This window comes from Nicotiana tomentosiformis, chromosome 10 (assembly GCF_000390325.3).
Source record: "Nicotiana tomentosiformis chromosome 10, ASM39032v3, whole genome shotgun sequence".
NCBI lineage: Eukaryota > Viridiplantae > Streptophyta > Magnoliopsida > Solanales > Solanaceae > Nicotiana > Nicotiana tomentosiformis.
Genome location: NC_090821.1, coordinates 39,038,467 through 39,063,612, shown reverse-complemented (window position 1 = coordinate 39,063,612; position 25,146 = coordinate 39,038,467). Strand labels below are relative to the sequence as shown.

General features: G+C 34.5%; 1 protein-coding gene across 3 annotated transcripts; it reads left to right on the top strand.

The window, feature by feature from the left end:
- Window positions 1–12,810: 12,810 nt before the first annotated feature.
- LOC104086049 (uncharacterized) lies at window positions 12,811–24,450 on the top strand. Of its 3 annotated transcripts, none has more exons than XM_009590208.4 (12): window positions 12,811–13,379; window positions 14,424–14,472; window positions 15,666–16,103; window positions 17,892–18,241; window positions 18,327–18,521; window positions 18,600–18,797; window positions 19,059–19,133; window positions 19,210–19,276; window positions 19,388–20,435; window positions 20,530–20,583; window positions 23,234–23,308; window positions 23,460–24,450. In XM_009590208.4, exons 1-12 carry the CDS (start codon window positions 13,041–13,043, stop codon window positions 23,509–23,511), a joined length of 2,940 nt encoding a protein of 979 aa, XP_009588503.1. In that variant the 5' UTR covers window positions 12,811–13,040; the 3' UTR covers window positions 23,512–24,450. The 3 variants fall into 3 exon arrangements, with proteins under 3 accessions (XP_009588503.1, XP_009588498.1, XP_009588512.1); XM_009590203.4 differs by having other exon boundaries at window positions 15,663–16,103; XM_009590217.4 differs by lacking the exon at window positions 23,234–23,308 and having other exon boundaries at window positions 15,663–16,103.
- The last annotated feature ends 696 nt before the right edge of the window (window positions 24,451–25,146 follow it).

Below are 25,146 nucleotides of genomic sequence, written 5' to 3'. Positions count from 1 at the left end.
TAGTAGTAGTAGTAGTCGTAGTAGTAGTAGTAGTGGTGGTAGTGGTGGTCATCGCATTTGCGATGATCTGCTCGCAAATGTGAGGTCCGCATTCGCGGACTTGACCTCACATTTGGGATAGTGGGATGGGAACGAAGCTTCGAAATTGTAAAGTTGGTGTTTGCATTTGCGATAGGTGTATTCATATTTGCGAGGGTAGTTTCGCAATAGTGAGGGGTAGGATGCATTAGGGGTGGGCGTCGGTCGGTTCGGTTTGATTTTTCAAAAGTTCGGTTCGGTTTAATCAGTTTTCGGTTTTTCATTTGGTGCACCAATAACCGAACCAATATTAGTTCGCTTTTATCGGTTTTTCTTAGTTCGGTTCGGTCGATATTCGGTTTGGTTCGGTCGGTTTGAGGGATTTTTGATTGAGCTTTTTCTACCAAAAAAAGGCCTTTAAATTTAGTTTTTTACAATTAGCTTTTTCTAAAGTTAATTGGATATTTTCTCTATTTAACTAGTTAAATACTAATACACCACAAATTCACAAAGATTAAAAAAGAATGAGGCCTTACGTTCAACTTTCCTATGAAGCTCCTTGGAGCAACTTCAGTACATTTATAACAATGGATATTATTTCAAATATAAATTATTTTCATTTTGCCAAAATAAAAATTAAAAACTAAATACGTATCATAAAATATGAATAGCAAGGAATATTACAGTAGAAAACAAAAGGCACAACTTAGTCTTTATAGCTGCTATCTTTTCCTTTTCAATTAAATTGGAACCCTCTAAACTGGAACTAATCTTGAATGAGAAAATAGAAAAGGGATTTGGTAAACTGAAATCATAGTCTAAACTATACATGTGTGTGTATATATATATTAACAAAAGGGCTTGGTTATGAAAAATGAGTTTTTGGACTTCAGCCTTTAGAGCGTGAGTAAGCAAATTGGGCTAGAGATTAATAGGTGAAGAAGAGCTCATCAAAACCTATACACTAAAAATTTGGTTTTTCGGTTTAACCGAAAATTGGGGCACCAAAATCGAAAACCGAACCGATCACCGAACTTTTTAAAAATATAAACCGCAAACCCATCGAAAAACCGAAAAAATTAAAATTATCGGTTCGGTCGGTATTATGCCCACCCCTAGGTTGCATTTGCGACTTCTGAGGCTCAGGGGGACCAATTTGCATTTGCGACCTTGGGTTCGCAATTGCGACATCTTCAACTTGGTTAATAGTTGGGATTTTAGGATTTTAGATTATTCTCTCATATTTTGAAGTCTAGACTTGGAGAGGGACGATGTTGCTTAGAGATTTTCACACAAAACTTTGGGATAAGTGATTTTTACTCATTTTTTGTATTATTTCAAGAATTTGCATGGATCATTAACATCTAAAATATGAAACTTTGGGATAAATTTAGGATTTTGCCTACAATTTAAGAGAATGTAAATTGAGGTTTTGAGCTATAATTTGGACTTGGATTTGAAAATAAATAAAAAATTGGTGCGGTTATGGGTGTCGGGATCTATCCCTTGACTCGGGTTTTGATTGTGTGAGCAAGCGTTGACTTTTGTAGACTTCTAGAAAATTGATTAAAGATTGAAGCTTTATTATTTGGAATTTTTCCCTATGATGTTATTTAACGTTATTAAGTATTATTTAGCAAGTTCGAGATGGTTGGAAGTGATTTCTAAGGGAAAGGCGATTTTGGAAGGTTGATTTGGGCTTGTTAAGGTAAGTATCTTGCCTAATCTTTTTGTGAGGGAATAATCCTGAGGATATGACCTTATTTGTCTAATTGAAATGTGTGAGAAGCAATGTATATGCGAGGTGAAGAGCGTATATGCGGGTGCTATGTATGATTTTGACTGGATTAAACTTTAGACTTTTATTATGCCTTGTGTGGGTTACATGCTTTCTGTGATTCATGTTTAATCATTTTTATGACTACGTGAACCTTTTGAATCATGCTAGAGATCAAGTGTAGGGTTTGATTTCCTGTTTGAGCATGATACTTATTATTGTATGGCATACCCGCCTAATCTGAGATGTAGTTGCACAATTCGTACATGCATACACCTTAACCTGCTATTTTCCTCAGTCCATGAGCATGTGACTTGATATCTGTTCTTCGTATACATATATTCTTGTATATGCTTTCTGTGAGATGGTCTGGTTTGGAAGCTCATGAGTTATCCGTGCGGTTGATATAACTTTGGCATGTGAGTTGTCCGTGCAGCGTGTGGATAAAGATCCATCCCCCTAGGGTCGTCCTCTCATGTTTCTCCTTGATACTGTACACGCAAATTATGGAAGCTGGTCAGCATTTGTACTTTGTGTATCTTCTTTATATATGAACTCCTTGGATGTATACATGATTTTTACCGCATAACTTCTCTATATGCTAGTTCCAGAATGTATTCGTGCCTTTCAATGCATATCCCCTTTATATGCTGAACTATTAGTTGTTCACGATGATTGAGCATATCTTCTTTATGTACACCGCCGGCCTTACATGTACCTTCGGCTTATATATATATATATATATATATATATATATATATATATATATATATATATATATATATCCATGAGCTATACAAGTTTGATTGTGAGTATTATTGACCACTCTCGCCACTATCTCGTTGGGGTTAATCATGATATTTACTGAGTACATTGCGATTGAGACCCAAGGTAGAGTTGCATCCTGATCGCAGTTCCTAGCGTCTCCTTTTATCTTTCATTAATGTTATTGTTTCAGACAACATACTGTATTAGCAGACATGTAATCATATATTAAAGCTCATGACTCAGTGTTACCAGGTTCTGGGGATTTGTTGTATTTATTTGATATTTATCTATAATTATTTATTTTTTAGACTCATATATTCTGTATTTGTTATTATTTCTCTGTAATATTGTATGATTGACTTGCCTAGCAAATAGGATTAGACGCCGTCAGGACCGATGGTGGTTTTGGATCGTGACAATAAATCTTAAATTTTAATAGCTAAGTTACATTTAAGAATAGTTTGCTTGACAATGCGGTTGCCGGATGCCGATCTAATCCATGAGATTTTGGATCGTGAAAGGCTATTGGAGGAGATAATCATGTCTCACGTAGACTTCCAAACAGTTAGCGCATAACCTTCACATTGTGATAATTGAAGACGTTAAATATAAAAGAAAATAATATCGTAAAAAGTGACCTACAATATTTGGAATATATGCAGATTCATAAAAGGATATAACATAATGTCAGTAATATAACGTGAGTAAAAACGCTACATAGTTCATGCAAGCTAGTTTGAAGTAAATATTTATTGTATTTTTGCACTTGTATAGGTATTTAGGTGTTAAAAGATCTACTTAACTAACTAGAATTTTAGAAATTTGTATATAAGATTAGTATGATATTTAGAGAACTTTCAATTTTAGAGAATCATACTTTGTTTATATTTAATTATTAAGTACTTAAAATGTAACGAGCCCAAATAAAATATTCATATGACTAAATTAACTGACTTCAAAATAATACTAATTGTTCAACCATCTTTTGTAATACTATCACAGTTTTTCAGTTGGAAAGAATATCGAACTATCTAGAAAATAAATATTTGATATATTTTAGAGAAGAGACAACAAATATAAAAGAACTAGTTAATCTGTCCGTACTTCGCGTGATTAGATATATATTTTTGTAAAAGTTATTGATATATATAGAAGGGATAAAAAATTTATACTACCACAATAACAAAGGAACACATAATGCAAGGTATACATATAAAAAAATCAAATGTAACATACTAAAACAGGTAAAAATCGCATGGGGCGCCCTATTTGGTCGCCCCCATTTAACCTATACCCATATTTTTAAAATTATTTAACCTATACCCTAATTTTGATAACTTCAGATCCTGTGACCTATGCGCTCCTTTCTTCCTCCTCTTCTTCTTTTCTCTCTCAAACATGTTATCCTGTAAGTTACACATGTTATCGTTTCTGAAAATTGGACAAAGCGACAAATCAAGAAGAAAGAAAGACTCGCCACTGCCTCTCAAACATTAATACATCCCAACACAAAGTACGTAAATAATAAAACAAGAGCTTATTGTCAAAACTCAAAGAAGCATCAACTGAAGTTTGAGACTGCTGGGACAAACTTCAGACATTACTAGGTTAAATTTTGTCTGAAGTTTGCAACTATCATGCCAGGAAAAATTATCTGAAGTTCAAATATAACAAGCTGATTTTGTCTGAAATTTGCACTACAAACTGAAGAACTTCAGAATAATTTGTCTGAAGTTTGCACCCCAACACAAAGTACGTAAATAATAAAATAAGACTTTATTGTCAAAACTCGAAGAAGCATCAACTAAAGTTTGGGACTGCAGGTCCAAACTTCAGACATTACCAAGTTAAATTTTGTCTGAAGTTTGCAACTATCATGCTAGGAAAAATTATCTGAAATTCAAATATAACAAGCTGATTTTGTCTGAAGTTTACACTACAAACTGAAGAACTTCAAACTAATTTGTCTGAAGTTTGTACTACAAACTGAAGAACTTCAGACTAATTTGTATGAAGTTTTCACTACGAACTGAAGTTTTTTTTATTACTTTTGCAAGTCAGGCCAAACTTCAGATGAAAATATCTGAAGTTTTACTTTGATAAGGTCACACTGCAGGCAAAAAATTCTGAAGTTCAAACTTCAGACGTAAATTCTTGCTACTTCAGGCCCCGTGTGTCTGAAATTACCCGAAAAGTGGATACGCTTGCAATTTTTTTTTTACAAAGCGGATATAAATTAAATTGTAACCTAAAAACTGAGTATAAATGCAAATCCCCCTAAAATAGGCATTCATGTGAATAACCTTTCTCCATTTTGTTGTTTTTACATCCAAATGGAAAATCATTATTAATTCCTATAGATTTCCTTTTTTGTTGTAATTCTTTCTCATTTTTTTTACTACTAGTCTCTCTACATGTGTGTCGCACGTGAATTCAATATCGTTTTTAAATTATATATACTAAAAATTAGTTAATGCATATATATTTAAAAATATTTAATTTAATGTAATTATAAATTATAAATTTAAATATACCAAAAGCTAGTATTCTCGTGTAATCTTAAGATATTTTATGAATAAAGTCAAAAAATAGATTTTTCGACCAACTCTATTTTTGTTCTTCTAGCTATTTGTGATCTTTTCCATATCTTTCATCCATTCTAATATCAATTAACTTGGTATAATTGTCTTCTCAAGGTTGATTACTCTTTTCTGCAATATTCAAGCCTTAGTATTTCTATTTTACTCACAAAGCAGTAAAATAGATCTCTATACAATTATTTGGCATATACATGTCGATTATTGGACTCAAAATTTAAGCCAGACATGCAAAACGCACATACACTAAAGTATGAATATATAAAGTACAAAAGTGATACTGTCATAATAATATTAAAATAGTACTTAATAATCTAAAACAAAAATAATGCGTAAATAGAGAAATAAAATTGATCACTTTTGAACCTATCAAATGCAACTAAATCAACATCTGGCGAATCAGAAAGTAAAATGAACATATTCGCTCTGTCATATATTCAATAACATATAAAACGTAAACAATTGAATATATGTAATTTACGAAATTAATATTTCAAATAACCACATTAAAGATAGAGATGAGAGAACTGAGCGAGGAGATTGTAATTTACGTGAAGAAATTTTTGTAGGCCTTTAGATTCAGGTTCTTGCTCTTGTGTTGTCTCTCTTCCTCTTCTCGCTCATCTTTCTCGTCATCAGAATTTGGAGGAAATCCAAGAGCATCCAATAAACTTTCTTCTTTCTCGGGAATTTTTTGTAGGCCTTTATAACTTTCTAGCTCTTTATCTTAATTAAAAAACAGGATGCATGTCAATAAAAAGTACTCGTGTTCAATGTATTAGTTCAAGCGCATGTACCTTCTGACTAATTTATTGTACATACCTAATTAGAGAGCTTTTTGTTGTCTTGCTAATTGTAACTTACAATTGAATATTGGTTCACCGCAGAAATTGCAATGCATATTAATTTACATATTTGTACAATAATATGAAAACTAATATTGTACGATAGATGGGTAAAATGGTCACTTAGTTTTTGAAGGACATTAGTGACTATAAACTTTGTAAAAAACATATAGATATTATCAAAATGTATTTGATTTACAAAGTAAAAATTAAAAGAAAACGTCAAGTTTCTGAAAATGATAAATATTAATCTTTTTTAGCTAACACGATATAGGAAGAAACTATGCCCAACAGAAGTCCTCTGAAGTAGAACACGAACTAATTAAATAATCCATCATGTGATATATTATAATTTATCATTGGTACTACATCATTTTGTGTATGAAGTTCTTTCATCTGATTCGTGCCATATTAATCCTCCATGTGTATGCTAGCTCGAAAAGTTAATAAAATTGAAGGCATTTGTTCTTTGTACATATATTCGACAACACATAAATAAAAGGAAAAACATATACACACCTACATAGAAATACAATCTTGATGTAATTCAACAGACACAAAAACAAAAAAAAGTATGAGTTTTTACAATGACAAAACAATGAGAAAAGAGAGAGAAATGAACACAAGGGGAGTGAATGTGAAGTAGTACTCCTAAGGTTCTTCGACAACTACTACAATTCTCTTCTCAATGAGGAGCATTGTTGTATATACATGCTAGGGTGTAAATGGTGAAATCTACACCAAAGACGGCAGCAATTTAAATACTTAAGTATGTTATCAGCGCAAAAAGCTCTTTCATGCTATAATTTGTTTTGTAGATGGGTGGCTATTATAGGTCACAGTAGATCAAATTCATTTTAATGCCTTTAACTTCAAAGACAGTAACTTCACTAAGTGTCCAGTTACCAACCTTTCAAAAGAAAAAAAAGTCCAGGATGAAATCAAAGACATTCAAAATTGCATCCAGTAATTTAATTTGTTTTAGCCTGTAGGTAAGAAGTAGTTAAATGAACATGCAAGTAATTTATAGCCTTTAATTAGAAAGCTGGGAAAGGCCATTAGACAACGACATATAATTTAAGGATGAAATAATAGGAAATTACTTTCGTCATAATAGGATAAGTGGAACCAGTCAACCAGTCCAAATCACACTACTAGTCAACCAGTCCAAATCACACTAATAATTTGCCCTTTAAGTAATTATTTACCTAAAACTACAAGAGAATTCAAAGAAATCAATTGATAACACACCTTAAGACAAATAATTGTAAGATCATGCCCCATTATATTTAATAATTTAAATTAATTAAACCTGCAGAGAATGTAAAGAAAATCATGAGAATCTTGATATAGACATTAAGGATAAAAAAAAGAAAGAGAAAATAATCACTTTGTGACGTCACTTGTGAGACAGTGAACATTAATTGTTGTCGTTGGAGATACTCCAGTAAGTTTCTAATTCCATAAAGGCAGGGGCGAAGCTACGTGCAATCAAGGGTGGTTCGCCGAAAAATTATACTCCGTATAAAGTAAAATATTACTTGTTATTGATTAAAAATAGATTTTGAACACCCTTACATAGTACACTGGCAAATGTTTGAACATCCTTGTTGAATTTCCTGGCTTCGCCGCTGCATAAAGGGACCATGCATGAAAATTTATATGTTTCCATGCTTCTTCTGTTGTTGGTTATGCATTCATGGAAGCTATTGAGCAATTATGATTTTATCAATTCTTCACTGGATAAGAAAGAATATGCAATGAAAATGAGACAAATTAAGAAGGCAGCAAGTGAAACTTAGCAAGCAAAATAAGATAGAAAGACAGAATTCTGGTAAAAGAAATCTGTACAGAAGTGAATTATTGAATTCTTAGCTGTGACAACTCTTCATTACCCTTATCTGTTACAACTCTTCAGTACCCTCATTCAGACTATTCGGCTGATAACAGCATTATTAATAATTTTGTTGGATAAAATTAAGAGAAGGGTAGAATAGCCCTCTAGTTTTTGATGGATATTTTGGTAATTCAATTTTGACTCTAGGACCTTCCCACTTTTAGTATAGTATGATTGGTAAACTTTTAGATGAACTCAACCCATATAATTCAACAGATAGAAAAGTAACTCCATGAAAATCTCAAAATGGGGGAAGAAAAAAAAAATAATATTGTTCCATATCTCAAAAAAACTAAATAATTCAAAACCGATAATCCACATGAAGTGGAACAGCGCGAACTCTATTTCTAACTCAGTTATCCGTAGTCAATCTCTCTTGATAACTCTGGCATATCAGATAGAATGCATAAAATAAGCACTAAAACTGATAATCCACATAAAGTTTCTTGCTCATGGTTTCTTAATAATTATTGCTATATGTTTGTCAAGTTAAAAAAAGTTCTAAAAATTTAATAAGAATCAAGAAAGTCGAAAAATACTCATTATCCAAGAAACAACTAAACCCATTTCCATAAACTAATTATTTCAGGAGTCCATGCTGTCAACTTACAGTAAACACATCACATCTCCTATTGAATACCACGTATATTCTAGAACCCTATTTTATTACTCTGTTCAAATATACAGCCTTGCCTTTCGGCTCAAATTAGGATAACTTAGAGCCGTTTGGACATAAGAAAATTTTTTCTTTTTAAAAAAAAAAATTTACTTTTTTCGAAATCAACGTTTGTTCATAAAATTTTCAATTTTCACTCGAATATGCATTTTAAAAATTTTCGAAAATTTAAAAAATTTCAAAAAATTATTTTTCAAACTTTTCACTCAAATCACTCACAAAACTTCAAAAACAATCCAAAATTATATTCATGTCCAAACACAAAAATTTCAAATACCATTTTCACTTAAAATTTATTTTTTCCCTATTTTGGAATTTTACAATTCTTTATGTCCAAACGCCCGCTTAGAAGCACCACAAACTTTACATTATCATCATCCAATTAGTCCAAACTCAAGATCAAACAAACATAAGAGGCTAATAAGTCAAATGCTCTCTTACTTCTCAACAATCACACCCACGATAATATCTCATTTTTTAGGATATTGTAAGCTCCATCTCTCCCCACGAATCCCGCTTATACAGTACTGAAATTAATCACTTTACATTACATCACTCTCCTCTTCTTTCCTAATCTCACGTATGACATAAATTATAGATGGTTTATTAAAAGTAAAAACTTTAAAAACTTAAAGCATTCATAAAGAAAAACTTTAAAAAATTTACTATGTGAAAAGTGTTTTTTCCCCCTCAAAGTATTACTATCCAAAAGTACTGTATGGTTAAGCTAATTAGGTAAATAGTTCAAAACATTTTATTTCAAACTTTGTTGCTACAACCTACAATCAGATAGAAATGCAGCATAGCATACTGAATACGTAGATGAATGAAGTTCCAACAAACATGGAAAAGAACAAACAAATCTAAAAAAAAAGAGAAGGAAGAAAATAGATAAATAAGTATTTTCTTAATGTTCGAGGTATATGTGTTAACCGGACGGGCGAAATCCGGGTTGGACACACAAAAAAAAACAGCATGTCCGGTTATTTTTCCGGGCTGGTTAGTGGGCTGGGGTTTCGGGTTGGTAGTGGGCTGGAATTTTTCGGGTTTTAGTGGGCCCGTCCGGGTTCGGGCTTAACGGGTCTGGACTGGGCTGGCTCAATTTTTTTTTTTTTAGTATATTTTATTTTTCTTATTCAATGTTATTGATACTTAAGTGTTTGCAAACTTTTAAGGCTTAGAATTAAACTTTAAAGTTTAAAGTTTAAAGTTTTAAATTTAAAATTTAAAATTTTAAAATTGAAATTTGAAAGTAAGTGGCTACAAAAAATTGTTTAATAAGACCAATAGGCAATATGTAAGGATCAAACTCTGAATGCTTTCGTTTTATATTTTTATTGAATAATAAATAATACTTCAAATTAATTTGCATGTTCTAATTTAATTTTTTAATTTTTGAACTTGCAAATTAAAAGTTTACAATAATTATATAAAATAAAGAGTATATCACATGCTTTGCATCATTTTTGTAAGTTCATCCATGTCAACGCGAGGTTCTTGATTTCCTGCATTGCTTGAATCGGAACCATAAACTATTGTATCTTCAATTTTTTGGTCCTCCGCTTCATCTACCTCTTCACGCCCTTGATTTCGTCGTTCTAATCTTATCCAATCTCTGAAGCACACTAGAATTTTCAAAGCATTGCTGCCCAATGAATGGCGGGTATCTCCTAGTTGCTGCCTTACTTGGCTAAATGCACTCTCTGATGCGACTGTTGAAATCGGCACATTTAGCACGTCTCGAGCCATGGGTAGAAATATTTTTTAAATTTATCTAGCATAGATTCAACAACAGAAGTATATCCTTCGTTCTTCTTCAAATTATGGAGTAAAAGAGAAATTTTAGCAATATGAACTAAACCATTTGCAATATTAGGATAATAAGCTCCAGAAAACTCAAGTGTAGCGATATAAAATTTTTGTAAAACTTTTACAACATCTTCAATGACATCCCAAGTTCTAGATGTTAACAGACAGTTAGGATCGGTACAATGAGAATTAACAACTTTAGTTATAGTCATTCTATATTTATGACAACATCTTAAGAATAAATAAGTATAATTCCACCTAGTAACTATTTCTTCAGGCATGAGTCTTGGTTTTAGTCCATATTGTACACATCTTTCCTTACTTCTTAATCTTCGATTCCTCTTAATAGGGATGAGAGGCCTACCTGTATTACCACGACCTCCACTCCTAGTATTTTGAGTTTGACTAGCATTACCAGGTATAGATGGTGGTGTTTCAAGATTATCAGGTGATTGAATATCATCTAAATTATCATCTATACCATAATTTTCTTGAAGTCGTTCATAATCTACATTTAAATTTTCAGGTGAACTTTCAGAAATATGTGTAAAGCTACTAGAAGAACCACCACTACCTCTTGATTTTTTAGAAGTTTCACTCTTACTACTACCACCCCTACTAATACACATTTTTTTGGCTGTTCTAAATATATCCATTATGTAAATTAAATTAAGAAATTAAATTAATAATTCTAAATAATAAAATAAAAATATACACCAAAGAAGAGAAAGAGATGGATCGAGTGTACCGAGATTCCGGATACCACACTAAATTTGATATCAAACTTCAGTTGATAGAATGATACTTGATATTTGATGGTATTGAATATTGATACAACACTTCACTTGAATACTTGATATTTGATAATTATAATTTTATAGTGACTAAAGTAAATATTTGATGAAACTTGAAATAATAAGTAATTGAGAATTTAAGAGCAATAATCAATATTATCAAGAGAGAATTGAGAGAGAATTAGAGTAGTAGGAGAGCAAATTGTGAGAAAAAAATAAAGAAGAAGGGGGGCTATTTATAGTTTTTAAAATGTTAAAATTGTAATTTATCAATTACTAGGGGGAGGGGCTATTTTCTTAAGGGGTAGGCCGAAATAGCCAATTTTGCAAAAAATGACCATTGCCCAACATTCATTTTTGAATTTGACCGTTGGCAACGGTCTAGAAATTATATAAAAAAAAAATTTACAACGATAACCGGGTTGGACCGTAAAAATTCGGTAACGGGTAACCGGGCTAACGGGTTCCGGAGCACCGGTTACCAAAATGTGTACGTTCCCGCCCGGCTTCCCACCCAATCCTCCCTAACCCGTCCCTAACCCCTATCCTACCGGACTGACCCTGGTTGAACCGGGTCGAACAGGGCTGTGATTGAACTGTCCCGGCCCGATTAACCGGTCTAGTTCGAGGCAAGACACATGAAAAAAAAAAATATACAAGGAAAAGTTACATATGAAAAACAGAGCAGGAAAATAAATTTAAAAAAGAGAATCACACCTTTTTGGATTTTTCCTTAACAATATAATAATGATAGTAGACTTGCAAATAGTTACTTGGCTGGCCAATCGAAACTATCTAAGCAATAAACGAATTAAAAAAATAATTTGATTACGTAGATGTTCACCTTTCATGGCAGAAAAGGTCAAAGCTTTAGGTTCACAATCTGTATGGGTGCTAATTACTACATGTGAATAGTTTCATTCGTGTAGAATTCAGGGTGCTTTACTCGAAGGAAGTTACAAACTCATATATATCCTGGTTTACTCGTGTTGATGATCAGGAGCGGAGCAGTGGCGAATCCAAAAAATTCAATAAGGGTGTTCAAATTTTGAACAATCTTTGACGGTGGACAATGCAATGGTGTTCGAAGTCTATTTTTAATCAATAATAAGTAATGTTTTACCTTATATGTAGTATAATTTTTCGGCGAAGGGTGATGAATTGACAACCCTTGGGCAACATAGCTTCGCCCTAGTCAGGAGATCTTGGATGAAATTTGAGTTAAGAGGCGCGACTGGACGAAGGAAGTTTAAAGGGATTGAAATGAGTAACGTCCGTTTCCTTTTGGGATTCTAATACAGAGTAACGCAACTTTGTGTAATAGTGACTTTTGGGATTTTAATTTAATAATTTGAACAGATGCAATTAGTATGGAATTAATGAGGGGGCAAAAGGCAAAAAAACTGAGGTAAAAGATAAATAGAAATTATGTAACTATATATATAGATATAGATTTATATTTTACACTAATATTGTAGCTATTTTTGAACTCTAGTGTAGTTTAATTTTTAGTTGTGAATTAATTACTACTATATTTTACTAAACTAACAAGTAATGCATACTATACACAAATTTATCTTCAATTAACTAAATAATTTGACTGGATATATATATTTGTACCGAAAAAAACGAAAAAAAAAACTAGCTACAGTCTCCTCCTGCAAATTTGCATCAACAGTCTGCCCTTCCCATCTTGTTCTTCAACCTAAAACCACCCTTCCTAAATCCTACCTGCTTCTCCACCAAATACTTCTACTCCATTTTCTCTCTCTCTCTATTCACTTTTCCACCGGCCACCGGAACAATAATTGGGCGTCTTAAACCCTAAACCTAACTCTCTCAAAACCCTAAAAAAAAGCATGGACTTCCAACAACCGCATCCGTATAGTAGTAGGCCACCACAACAACAACCACCGTTACCGCCGCCGCCGTCCATGGTGGATCCCCACCATCATCAACAACGGCCGCCGGTCCCACCACCTGGTTCATGGTACTCGAACCAATTCCAATACCACCCACCCCCACCTCAGCATTCTCCCCCGTCTTCTCAGCCACAGCAGTGGGGTCCACCCCCTCCTCCTCCTCCTCCTCCATTTCCTGGACCTTCTCACGGGCCTTATCATATTCAACAACAGGCCCAGGCCCAGTATCCACCTCCTCTCCCCCCAAGGCCTCAATCCTTTCCTCATGGAAATCAGGTAATTAATGCAGCTGGCATTCTGCAAAAATATACGGGGCATAAAACTTAAAGTCTGCTTATAATACTAGTCGGAAAATGGTGCATTTTGAATATGTTTGTATAGTAAGAACACTAAAATGAGGGATAAGTTCATTGGTTATGCAGTTACTGAAGCTAGACTAGGAACTATGTTCATTATGGATTATGACGAGGCTTGCGTATTGTTCTATTCTAGTTATCTATTAGTCTAAAATGAGTTACAATGTATGTCAAATGCAAAACTTATTTGGTTTACTTAATCCGTGCGACTTTTTTTCCCCTTTGATTTGTGGGATTTACAACGGTTGTGAAACCAGTAATGTTATATGGGAGCTCGTATCAGCCTATAAGACTCGATAGATTCTCAAGATTAAGTGTATTAGAAATGCAAATGTTAAGATAGATGCGCAATTATACAATATTAGACAAAATAAAAATAATTAGATTTGACATAATGTACAAATAACACATATAGAGGATAAAATGAGAGGTTCTTTGATATAGTTTGAGCATGTTTCAGGTTGATTTTCAAAACTACATTTGATCCATAGTGTCATAGGCTATGATGATTGAAGGTATGAAAAAGGGATGAGGTAACCTAAATCATGTGAAACTAAGTTGTCATACAAGACCTATTAATCTCTAGCTTCAGCAAAGAACATAACACACTAGGAGTAAATGATCCATATGGATGATGCTAACTAGTTGAGGTAAATGTTTAATCATGTGGATAGTCAGGTCTGAAGATTCATATAGGCGATATTAATTTTTCAGGATTCTTTTTATTTTGGTTAGAGATTTGTGCGTCAGTAGAAAATGTAGATAATCCATATTGGACATAGTATAATGAGTCCGAATGGAGCAAACTGGATATTGAGGATTCATATAGCCAACTCCAAAAGTTTGGAATTGAGGTGTAGTAGTTGTTATTGTTGTTGTCGTGGTTACATGGTTTCTTTTCTGCTAATGGATTTTTTTTGATATGCTTGACTTTTTCCAATTAAAGATTCACACTTGCTTGCAGGACCGGGGCAATATGAACTGGGGTCAACAGCAAAGTTGGGAAAACTCAGGTTTGGAAATATAGTAATAATTGGAGTCTATGCTTGTTTAGTAATTTATTATGCTTTGGGATCTAGTTTCCTGGAATCCATTTATGGTTGAAAATTGTTTGGAATCGAGTGATAGCTGTTTCTTCTTTCTTAGACACTATTTCTCAGAGTAGAGGCCACTTCCTTTAAATTTATTCATGATGTTTAACTCTTCTAGTGCTTCTGCTTGTTGTTCTTTTTGTGGGAACACAGACATGCTTTAAAAAATAATTGGATTTATTTGTTAGAATTCAAATGTTTAGAAAAGGTGTCACAATTTTGGTATATTCCAAGTTCTATATAGTTCTATGTGTCATTCATGTCATGTGGGACCAATCGATGCTCTCTTCTGCTTGAGTCGAAAAGATAAAATCTAAGCTGTTGTTGAGGAGGTTTGCTAAAGAAAATATTAATCTCTTAACAAGGTCATTAGGTCTCAGAGTAGAGGCCACTTCCTTTAAATTTATTCATGATGTTTAACTCTTCTAGTGCTTCTGCTTGTTGTTCTTTTTGTGGGAACACAGACATGCTTTAAAAAATAATTGGATTTATTTGTTAGAATTCAAATGTTTAGAAACGGTGTCACAATTTTGGTATATTCCAAGTTCTATATAGTTCTGTGTGTCATTCATGTCATGTGGGACCAATCGATGCTCTCTTCTGCTTGAGTCGAAAAGATAAAATCTAAGCTGTTGTTGAGGAGGTTTGCTAAAGAAAATATTAATCTCTTAACAAGGTCATTAGGTCTTAGGGGTTCAAAAACTTACTTTTAAAAAGTCATTAGGTTAGAAGCTCAAATATGAAAACTCCGTTCATCGTACGAGAAGAGGTTTTTGTAGAATTTAATGGGTTGCTCTATCCAATTAGAACTCTGGGATTATCACTGATAAAAAAAAACCCTGGGATTGTCCCCCCCTGCCCTTTATTTATTTATTTATTATTTTTTATTTTTTTGCTTTTATTTCTCTTTAGCACGGGCCATATGCGAACTTTGTGGAAACAGTATTTAGTTTCTATTGTGATGTGCACTTGTATATTTCCTTCTATTTTTACCCATCATTGAGGACTCCTTCCTGCCCTTGGTAAATGAAAGTAGAGAAATTTTGCATGGCCTTTTCCTGTTCCCCCTCTGGTACTTCTGTGCCCTAAAGATTACATCTACTATTAACTAGTAGCATCTAGCAATGAAGATTGGGCTGCAAAGGCCCGAGCATGGGCAGCTGCCAACGCTGCTACTGACTATCAGCACCAGCACTCGCAGTTTACACATGATAGCAGGCCGGAAGAGCAGAGTCATTACTATGGGCAATACACTCAATCTGCTGATCAACATTTCCAAGACATTCAACAACCACCAGTTCTGCCAGCAAGTAATCAACACTCTATGAATCCTGTGGCACCTCCTCAGAGGGCGTCGTTTGGCCATTCACAGGAGCCTGCCTTCTTCACCTCTGGGCAACCTACTTATGTTCCTGACATGCGTTTACCTTACACTGCTAGAGATGGAAGTTTCACTGGAGATTCAGTTGCTTCATTCCCTAAGCAAGGAAACTCATCCATAAGTCCATTAGTCCATCAGCAGGAGGTACCTTCTAGTTATTCTTCTATTGCAGGTAAAAAATTTAGTTAATATGTAATTTTGCATCTGAAGTTACTGTGCTTTTGGAATTGATTCTGTACAGGGGCTTTTAGATAATTTTTTCTGCTTTATGTGGCTTCTAATTACTCTTTGGGAAGTTGTGTTTCCTTGAGCCTGAGGCATAAGTTCAGTAGTTTCATGAGGATATCTATAATCCTTTCACTAAAATTTCATGGTGCGATGGTTCCTGTTCTTATTTAAGGCTTCAGCGCGAGGGTATTCACTTAAGACAATTGATGCTACTGTATCTTGATTTCATGGAATATTGGCTCCATCATGCCAGCATATTCTTTCCTTTCTCCATCCTGCTAACTTGATGTTTTTTTTTTCAGGAATACTCCTGTTTTGGATAAGTTGTTTCCCAAAGATTACAAAAAGAGGAACAGTTGAAAATTAGATACTATTTGAGGTCCACTTGAGTTGATGTTAATCACGCTATATATAAACTTTTAGGCAATCTCCTTGTTCTATTCAGCTAGAGTAGGTAGAAAGGATTTATATGAACTGCTTCTACTTGTCAATGAGAACTGCTTGATTGCACATTCCTTATGCGTGCCCCTCTGTTGATTTTTCTGCAGTTCTTGCTAATAATGTAACGACCTATTTAAATCCTACTTGGGATTGGCGGAAACTTGGTCTGTCCAATGATTATTTCCTCTTCTGTATTTTCTCTATTGAAATTAAATTGATGGAGGAGAGGATTCAATTTATTTGATTGTGGCGAACGAGGAAGATTTAATTCTCATGTAGTGCATTAGCATCATCTAAGAATAAATTACTGACACAGTCTAAAGGAAGTGAAAGCTGTACGAAATATCACTTATGAAGGAGTACAAATATCATGGGACGCTTGAAAAATGCAAATTAGTACGGCAAAGTAACTGTTTGCAAGAATAGAAAACATCAGCTCAACTTGAAGATACAGTTGCTTAGAGAGTTCTACAGTTTCAAATTTTTAGTTCATTTGCACTCATCTTTTTTGCAGGTTATCACTGTGTTGGTACCTATACCAATAAAATGCTGTTTCTTACACCAAAAAGACCAAGTATTTCAAACATTGTAAAAAAATTGTAATTGAAAATTTTCATTTATCTTTCTTCTCTTCTTCAAACTATTTGTTTTGTTCTGCCTTCATGTCTCGGTAGGCTTTGTAAGAGAAGTCAGTCTTGTATCCATAAAGTTTTTGGGTAGAGCGAAGGCCAAAATTGAGGGCCAGGGTCTCAAGCAGCATAAGTTTGATGCTGCTGACAGAGAGGTTCTTTTTGAAGGGTTCTTTCCCTATATAGGATAGTTTTACCTTCAACACATTTGATGTTTGTGGGCGTGTGTCTACAGAGCGTTGCATTTGTCCGAACAAATGTGCAAGGGAAAGCCATTTATTTTTGTAACATAAGTTTAAATAATAATTAGGGGAAAGGTTACGGTTCCGTTAAAAAGTATACGTTATTATCTACTAACAATGTGTAGTTTATGCATGAGATATAAAACCTTACAACAGGGTGAGACTTCTCTTTCACTGGCTTAAAACTGCTGGACACCTCTTGCCCGATGGAACCACAAATTTAATAGGAATAAGCAGGCCGGTTCTTGTAGCAATTGGTTTGTCATGTATTAACATATCATCGAATTGAGAATCCTACATTTCTTAAAGTTCAGGAAACTTTATTGTTATGAAGTCTTTGTGGTTGCAAATCTGATGGTAGAGTAAAATGTTCTGTTGATTTCCATGTCTTCAGTTTCTGAATGCTCGTTCTAATGTCAGGTAAAGAAGAGGCTGGGAATCAAAATGAGCCGTTCTATGGTTCTTCACCTTTTGGCAACTCTACTCAGCAGCATCATGCACAACCAATGCCAACAGCACCCAATAAACCTGCAGTGACGGAAGAGCATCGTTATGTGATGGGTCCTGATCTTAGTGATCAGCCTTTGGACTTTGCACCTCATTTTAATCATGACCATTCCCAGCCCTATTTTGTTCGTGCTGATTCAGGAGGCACTGTGGGGGTTGCAGATCCTGTTTCAGCAATGCCTTCCAATTATGCATGGCCTTCTTCTGCTGCTCCTGGTGCCGCGTATTCTCCTCTTCCTCCATTACCTCCAATGGGGTCTCAGGTTTTATTTTAAATTCCAAGGTTAACTTAAATCCAATGATCTAGATGCCATAATAGAGCTTCCTTATTGTCACTTTATACCGCAGGTTGATCCTACTGTCATTGGAGCTTCTCCAGTTACTGAACACACTGGACCATTCTTTGGAAGAGTACAGAGTTCAAGCTTCAACCCAACTGTCCCATCGGTTGGTGCACACTTTAGTGTAGGTGCAGGGGCTGCCCTGCATCCTCCAGCAGCTTTTCCAGCTGATGCATATGGGATTTCTGATCGACCTAAGAAGGTTTGTATACTTGTTCGATGGGCATTCATTTTGTAAACTACAGAGTCATGATTCATCTGTATGTCTGACATTTTTTAGGCTGCTGTGCCAAACTGGCTTAGAGAGGAAATAATTAAGAAGAAAGCTGTCATCACAACTTCAGCTCCAGACGTTCAAAAGGAGGATTCTCAATCTATTGAAGATGAAGGTGTTGATAAATCTTATCGGAAAAGTGACCAGGCTGATAGCAAGAGCATCGATTCTTCAAGGTCAACTGAAGAAGAGGATGATGATGAGGTCAACTATTTTATCTTGATTACTCATTCGACTGAATATGTTACTTTTTGTTGAATTTGTTGTGTAAGAAGTCTGTTCACTTGGCGTAATATACCCTTCTGCTGGATTATACTGTTTTAAGGAATTCATAGTTTTGAAGCTTTCCTGTTCCTTTTTTTTTTTCTTGAGATAATTTTTTTTGTTGGGTAGTTTCTTCTTTGACTAACCTTAGACACATCATAAAAAGTGTGGGCTTATCTGAACTTTTATTTGTCCATGCAGGTTGAGGTAGAAGCAGCACGAACTGCAGCAATGAATCAGGAAATAAAGCGCGTCTTAACTGAAGTTCTTTTAAAGGTTACTTATGATTAGTGTGTGATCAATTTCTTTACTTCATTTTTGCAGATGCATTAACTGGATGCTGTTTTTACAGGTTACTGATGAACTATTTGATGAAATTGCAACAAGAGTTCTTAGCGAAGAGGATCTCACTGTTGATGGTTGGTGTCTTGCATTTTTCAAATCCTTCCCTCTTTAAATTTCTTCTTTTTCCATGTCTTTGCTCCCAGGTCATTTTTGTTGGGACTAAGTTGGTCTTCTTTGTCTTTAAGTTGAGCAACAAGCTGGTGCTTCCAGCCAGAAGGTATCAGCATCTGTTCAACCTGTTACAACTCCCAAGGCCTCTGCCAAGGTTCTGATACCACCCAAACTTAAAGATGCTCATTCAGTTGATGCCAGTGAGAAATCTACTTCCAGTTCTCCTGGGGATCTATTAGGCCTTGCTAGTTATGCATCAGATGATGAGGATGACAATGAAATCCAGAGTTCTGATAAGCAAAAGCCCAAAGAGCATGCCAATGGACGATCTCATGAAGAATCTGAGAAGCATGATAGATCTCCTGTAAACCTGGAGAAAAATCCTCGTGAAATGAGTCCTAATGTTGGAACTGTTAGGAATGTTGCTGTCAGCTCTAAGTTGACTGATGACAGGACAACTAGATATTCTGCCCATGAAGATGCTGGAGGCTCCTTTAAGACTGAATCAAGAGTTCCGGAGGATAAGATGCTGGGTGAGAAGGATGTGAAAACTGAAAATCCATCCGAGACTCTTGATCTCAAAAGGACTAAGGTAGATAATTACAGAAGTGAAGACAAAAGAGATAAGTCAGATAAAAGTGGTAAACGTGAAGTTAGAAAGGGTTCTGGCACAAATGATAATGGTATTGACATTACAAGCTCGAAGGACAGGAAAACTGAGAAAGAAGGAAACCGTAGGAACCATGAGGAAGGACATGTTAGAAAGGAAAAGGTGGACGATCTAGATGGTTCAAAAGATAGAGTGAAAGAGAAAAGTCGTAAGTCAGGGGAAAAAGCCAAGGAATCTGACTCAAGGAAAAGGCCCTCTCCTTCTAATGTCAAGGAAGAAAGAAAGGAGACAGAAAGATACAGCAGAGCTGGTGTTGCTACAGATAATGGAAGAAAAAGAGAGAGAACAAAGGATGAGAAAAGAGAAAAATCCAGACATAAAGAGGAAAGGGTCTCCAGCAGACATAAGAGACATCGTTCATCTTCTATTGATAGCAGGGGTAAAGAGAGCAAGGACAACTCTGTTAGCCATGCCAATGATTCCAGTGATGAATCTTTAGATGATTCTAGAAGGTTTTTATATATTTTTTTATTTTTTATTTTCTGCTATTCGGTGCAATACATTGACCCTCATGTAATTGCTCATCTTTTTTCTTGTGGATTGCAGGAAGGTGCATGCAAATAGACACCGATCGCCATCGCCAGTCAGGTCAAGGAAAAGGTAATTTTGAAGGCGCCTGAATGCTCTGATTATTGTTTCCATTAACTCATACAATACAAAATGTCCTTATCAAAAAAAAAAAAATTGTTCCCATTTAACTCAAAAATCTCAAGATCAATATTCTGTTCACTAATTATTTCACGTTTAGTTGGTCATGAGCTTTCATTTTCCCTGCACAATGATATCTTGGTGTTTTTTGGGTTTAGGAATTAACTGTTCACTATTTAATTGGCGTAAGTAATGACAGTGGGTTGGGTAGTCCCAGAGATGTTGGCCTCTTTCTCTTTTTTCATTATTTTTCTTTGATCTTTAACTCTATTATTTATTATTCATATTGCATCCAAACATTTATGACTCATTGTCTCACCTTACGTTCAATAAGGTATATGAGTCTTAAGAGATATTGTGGAACTAACTAACATCAGGTAAAGGTCATGCAGGTAACTTGCTTCTGTGTGAAAGAATTAAGCATACTTCCAACAAGAGAGTCAATTATTTGTGGAAATGTCAAAGAAATTTTCATTAGGTTGGTGCTTTGGTCTAATAAATTAGTATTCTAAGAAGAAACTTATCTGAAGCTGGTAAAAACCGTACTAAAGATCGATTGAAGTATAAAACTAGTCCAGTGAATAATTTGATGAAGAACACCCATGGAGGCATGGACTGATGAAAAAACGTACTCCATGGACAAGACTGCACTTGAGTCAATAATAATTAAATGTGCTTAGGAGGCTGTATAACAAAGGCATAATGGGGATTTAATCATTGCAGGTACTTATGGGTTAAGAAAGCTAGACATACTTCAGCAGAGTAATCCTGGTTTCTCTCTCGTTGTGCATTTGAATAGAATTATAATGACTTAGAGGGATAATGTAAGAAGAAACCAATGAATAATGTGTCACTGCTGCTGACTCCTAAGATTGAGTCCTTTAATTTTCATCATGGTGCTATTATCTGGCCGGATAGCTTTGTTAAAAATCAATCTAGCATCAATAATTTGGAAGGCATATCCACATATCTTTTCAAGTGTTGTACTTGCCATCTGTCTGATTTAACATCTAAATGTTTTAAAAAGAAAATGTGGACGCTCATTAGGTTATTCACCCAGTTAAAGATGTGCTGGCCATGTTGGACCCTTGCTGTTGTTTATATCAATTAAAACTATAAACAGTACTAATACCATATATTCTAGTGGTCAACAAATTAATTACTCAGGTTTAGATTGTTTACTCTGTTGTCTGCTGCTTTTTGCTAGAGTCATTGCTTACACTGTAGAGAATGGTCTCTATGGACATGATTATTAGTCTTAGAGGTTAGATGCTATGCCTTTTTAAAAAAAGGCTTCATAGAGAACTCCTATTTCTAATACTTCCAATATAGATCCATGGTTAGAGTAATTGCTTGTTGTTCTAAATTCTTGTGCTCATTCTCCGAATCTTTTCGTCTAAGGTGGTTTTTGAAGTGATGATTTATTATGTCAAGAAAATTTGTAAGAGTAGGACTAATGTGGATATTAGCCCTTGAATGAAGCCCTTGAATGAATTAGTCAAATCTCTTAGAAGAGATGACTTTCTGTTAAAATTCTTTGAGGTTTTCTTTTACAAATATCTAATTCTAGGTAAGTGTTGATGTTTCCGTAATGAGTACAGGTTTCCTCACAAGGGACTACTTAGCTAGAAGTTCTGATTCATCCTCATATGCATATTGCATAAAGGATTATGCAATTTTCTTTTCAAACGATAATTTTTGCACTAATTTGGTAGATGCCATAGTTAATTTTTTTAAAAGGGTACAAATTCCCTACTTAATAGTTGTTTTAAAATTGTTTACTAAAAGAGTAAATTCATCCTTCATTAAGTGACTTTTTAAGTGTAAGTGAAATTCCTCATTACGGGGATTTCTCCTATATCAATAAAATTATTCACCTTATCAAAAACAAGTGTAAGTGGTATTCCTCAAAATTATTGGAGTCTTGAATCTTGTAATACCTGGATCAATCTAAAAGTCTCTTTGTGGATAAGTGGCTTCTCTTGAAGTTTATATCTTAGCCAACTTTATATAAGGTACCATAAATTATAGAGGGAGTCGGTTAATGGTAAAGAGGCTCACTAAAATGCTTTCTCAAAAAAAAAAAAAAAAGAGGGGGGGGGGGGGGGGGCTTATTTAAAATTGCTATCCGTTAAATGACTTTTTGATGTTCTATAGTATTGATTGTCTCTAAAAACAGTATTATAGGTTGTTTCAGGATCTAAGACTTTTTAACTTGTGGATAAATTTTGATTTGAAAATCTAATGATAGTGCTGCTTGATAAAGTGACTAGTTTATTGTTTTGACAAGCTCTTCTAAAGCATCTACTGTTACGGGATTTTGGATCAGAAAATTGTATCTTTAAGCGGGGAAAACTACAAACTGGCACCATTGTTTGAATTGGTGAAATTTATGTATTCCGAGTCTTTTTCAAGATTGAGGTAATTCCACCTCTGAATTCTTCGGCAGTGTCTTTAGCTATGTTTCAACTTGAAAATAACACAACAATACAGAGGTCAAATTCTTCTAGAGCCTGAATATATACAAGGTTGAGAATTTGTATCCAAAAATTCTCTTTTTGTTGCCACTTACTGGTTTAGCCTGTAATCTTTTTATTTTTAGACATGTTTCGCGGTCTCCTCATAGCAAGCACTCTCAGCGCAAGCATTCTCCTTACCCTGCCAGTGAAAGGATCAGGTATCTTGTTGGGTGTTCTTAAATTTATCGTCTTGATATTTTTCAGTCTTAACCATCCAATCAGCATAACTAAGAACATACAGGTGAAACAATCTAATAAATGCACTTTAGGAATCTTATTTTGTTTATAAGTTGGTTCATGTAATGGCAGGGGAAGGAGGTCAAGATCAAGATCAAGGTCTCCTGTTCATAGGAAAAGATGAGCAAAGGAGTACTGGAAGGAAGTTAAGATAGAGTTATGAAGGCTGTTAACTTGCATACTCCTATTGGGCATGGCCTTTGGCTGTTAACTTGCATACACCAGTTGACCTGTTTGAAATCCTCTGTTACTGCCTTTGGCTGTTAAGTATGACAATGGATATGCCAGTTGAGCTATTAAAATCCTGTGTCACAGGTTTTGGCGGCCAGGAGGAAAGCTACGATATCCTCATGCAGAGGAGTAGTGATATGAGTGGTTCATGGTACCTCTATGTAAGATCAGCTTGCTGCTGTTGGCATTTTCGACAGTTTATTTGTTATAATTTTGAAGTTGATAATTTGGTTAGCTGTAAATTTGAATTTGGAGGTAAAGGTGTCTAAAGAGGAGAACCAATACTTGAACAAACGACGAGCTTTTTCCATTTTATAATATTCCTTGGAAGCTTCATTCAGGAGTAGGAGATCTCATTGTTATGCAAGCTTATACTGTTGTGAGGGGAATAAGAGAATATTTGGCATGTTGTACCCAAAGAAGAGCATTGTGTTTGGTGAATCTACAGAGAAATGAAGGACGTATGCTAACATGGTAGACGTGCTTATGAAACATGCAAGAGTATCAGGTCATGCATGATTTAAGATTTGATAGAGAAGTAGCTGTGATTGCTTCCCAATGTGGGTGGTAGATGTCTATCAGAAAGGGAAAAAGAAAAAAAAGAACTTGGTAAATTGCGGATCAGATAAGAAAGAGTACTTGTATTGTAAGAATTGGTCTTTTATTCTGGATATCTCAAATAAGAGAATGGGAAAAGAAGAGAGGAAAATGAGGAGTGTAGACAATTACTAAAATGTTTTATATTTACTTGGGACCATTGATACGCTACAATATTTCGTAATCACAAAAATAATTTATGTGTATATACAATAGAACACTAATTTGCTTTAAAGGGTGAATTTTATTTACTAGTAATGGGATGGAGTGAGTTAGAAAAAAGTGGAATATATAGAAGATTCTTATTGCAGAATTGGATTAGTTTGAAATTGAGATTTTTGATCAATTGGTCAATCAATTTTTACATCAATGGGAAAATCTTATTCTAGCAGATGTTTGCAATCGAGTAACAATTTCTTTTTAACTTGTAATCCAGTATTCCGTATCAAATTATATATGGTTGTAATCGAGTAACAATTTTTTTAAAAATTGTAATCCAGTATTCTGTATCAAATTGGTGAGTTATTTCTATTGGGATTTTTACCTTCCTATACACTATTTGAAACCTTATTACCCTCCCTACTCAAGTTTCAATTTAATTACATAGGCATATACAATTTACCAATTATATATATTTTAGGAATTTAATGAGAATCAATTAACTCCTAAAATCTCTCTAACGTACATATTCTACTCCCCCCACGTTTCTCTCTCCATACCCCCACGATTCTGTACTCTCTCCCTCCATTAACGCTCCCTTCCATTTTTCTTCAAAAATCTATTATAATCTCTCTCAATCTTTCTTAATTCTCTCTCTAAATCCTATGAAAATAGAAGCAGCTTAAATTTTTCCTTCCCTTACAATGAAGAAGAAAGTAGTTCCGAAGAATAGCCCTAAAAAAGCTAATGTTGCTCATATTCCTACTTTTAA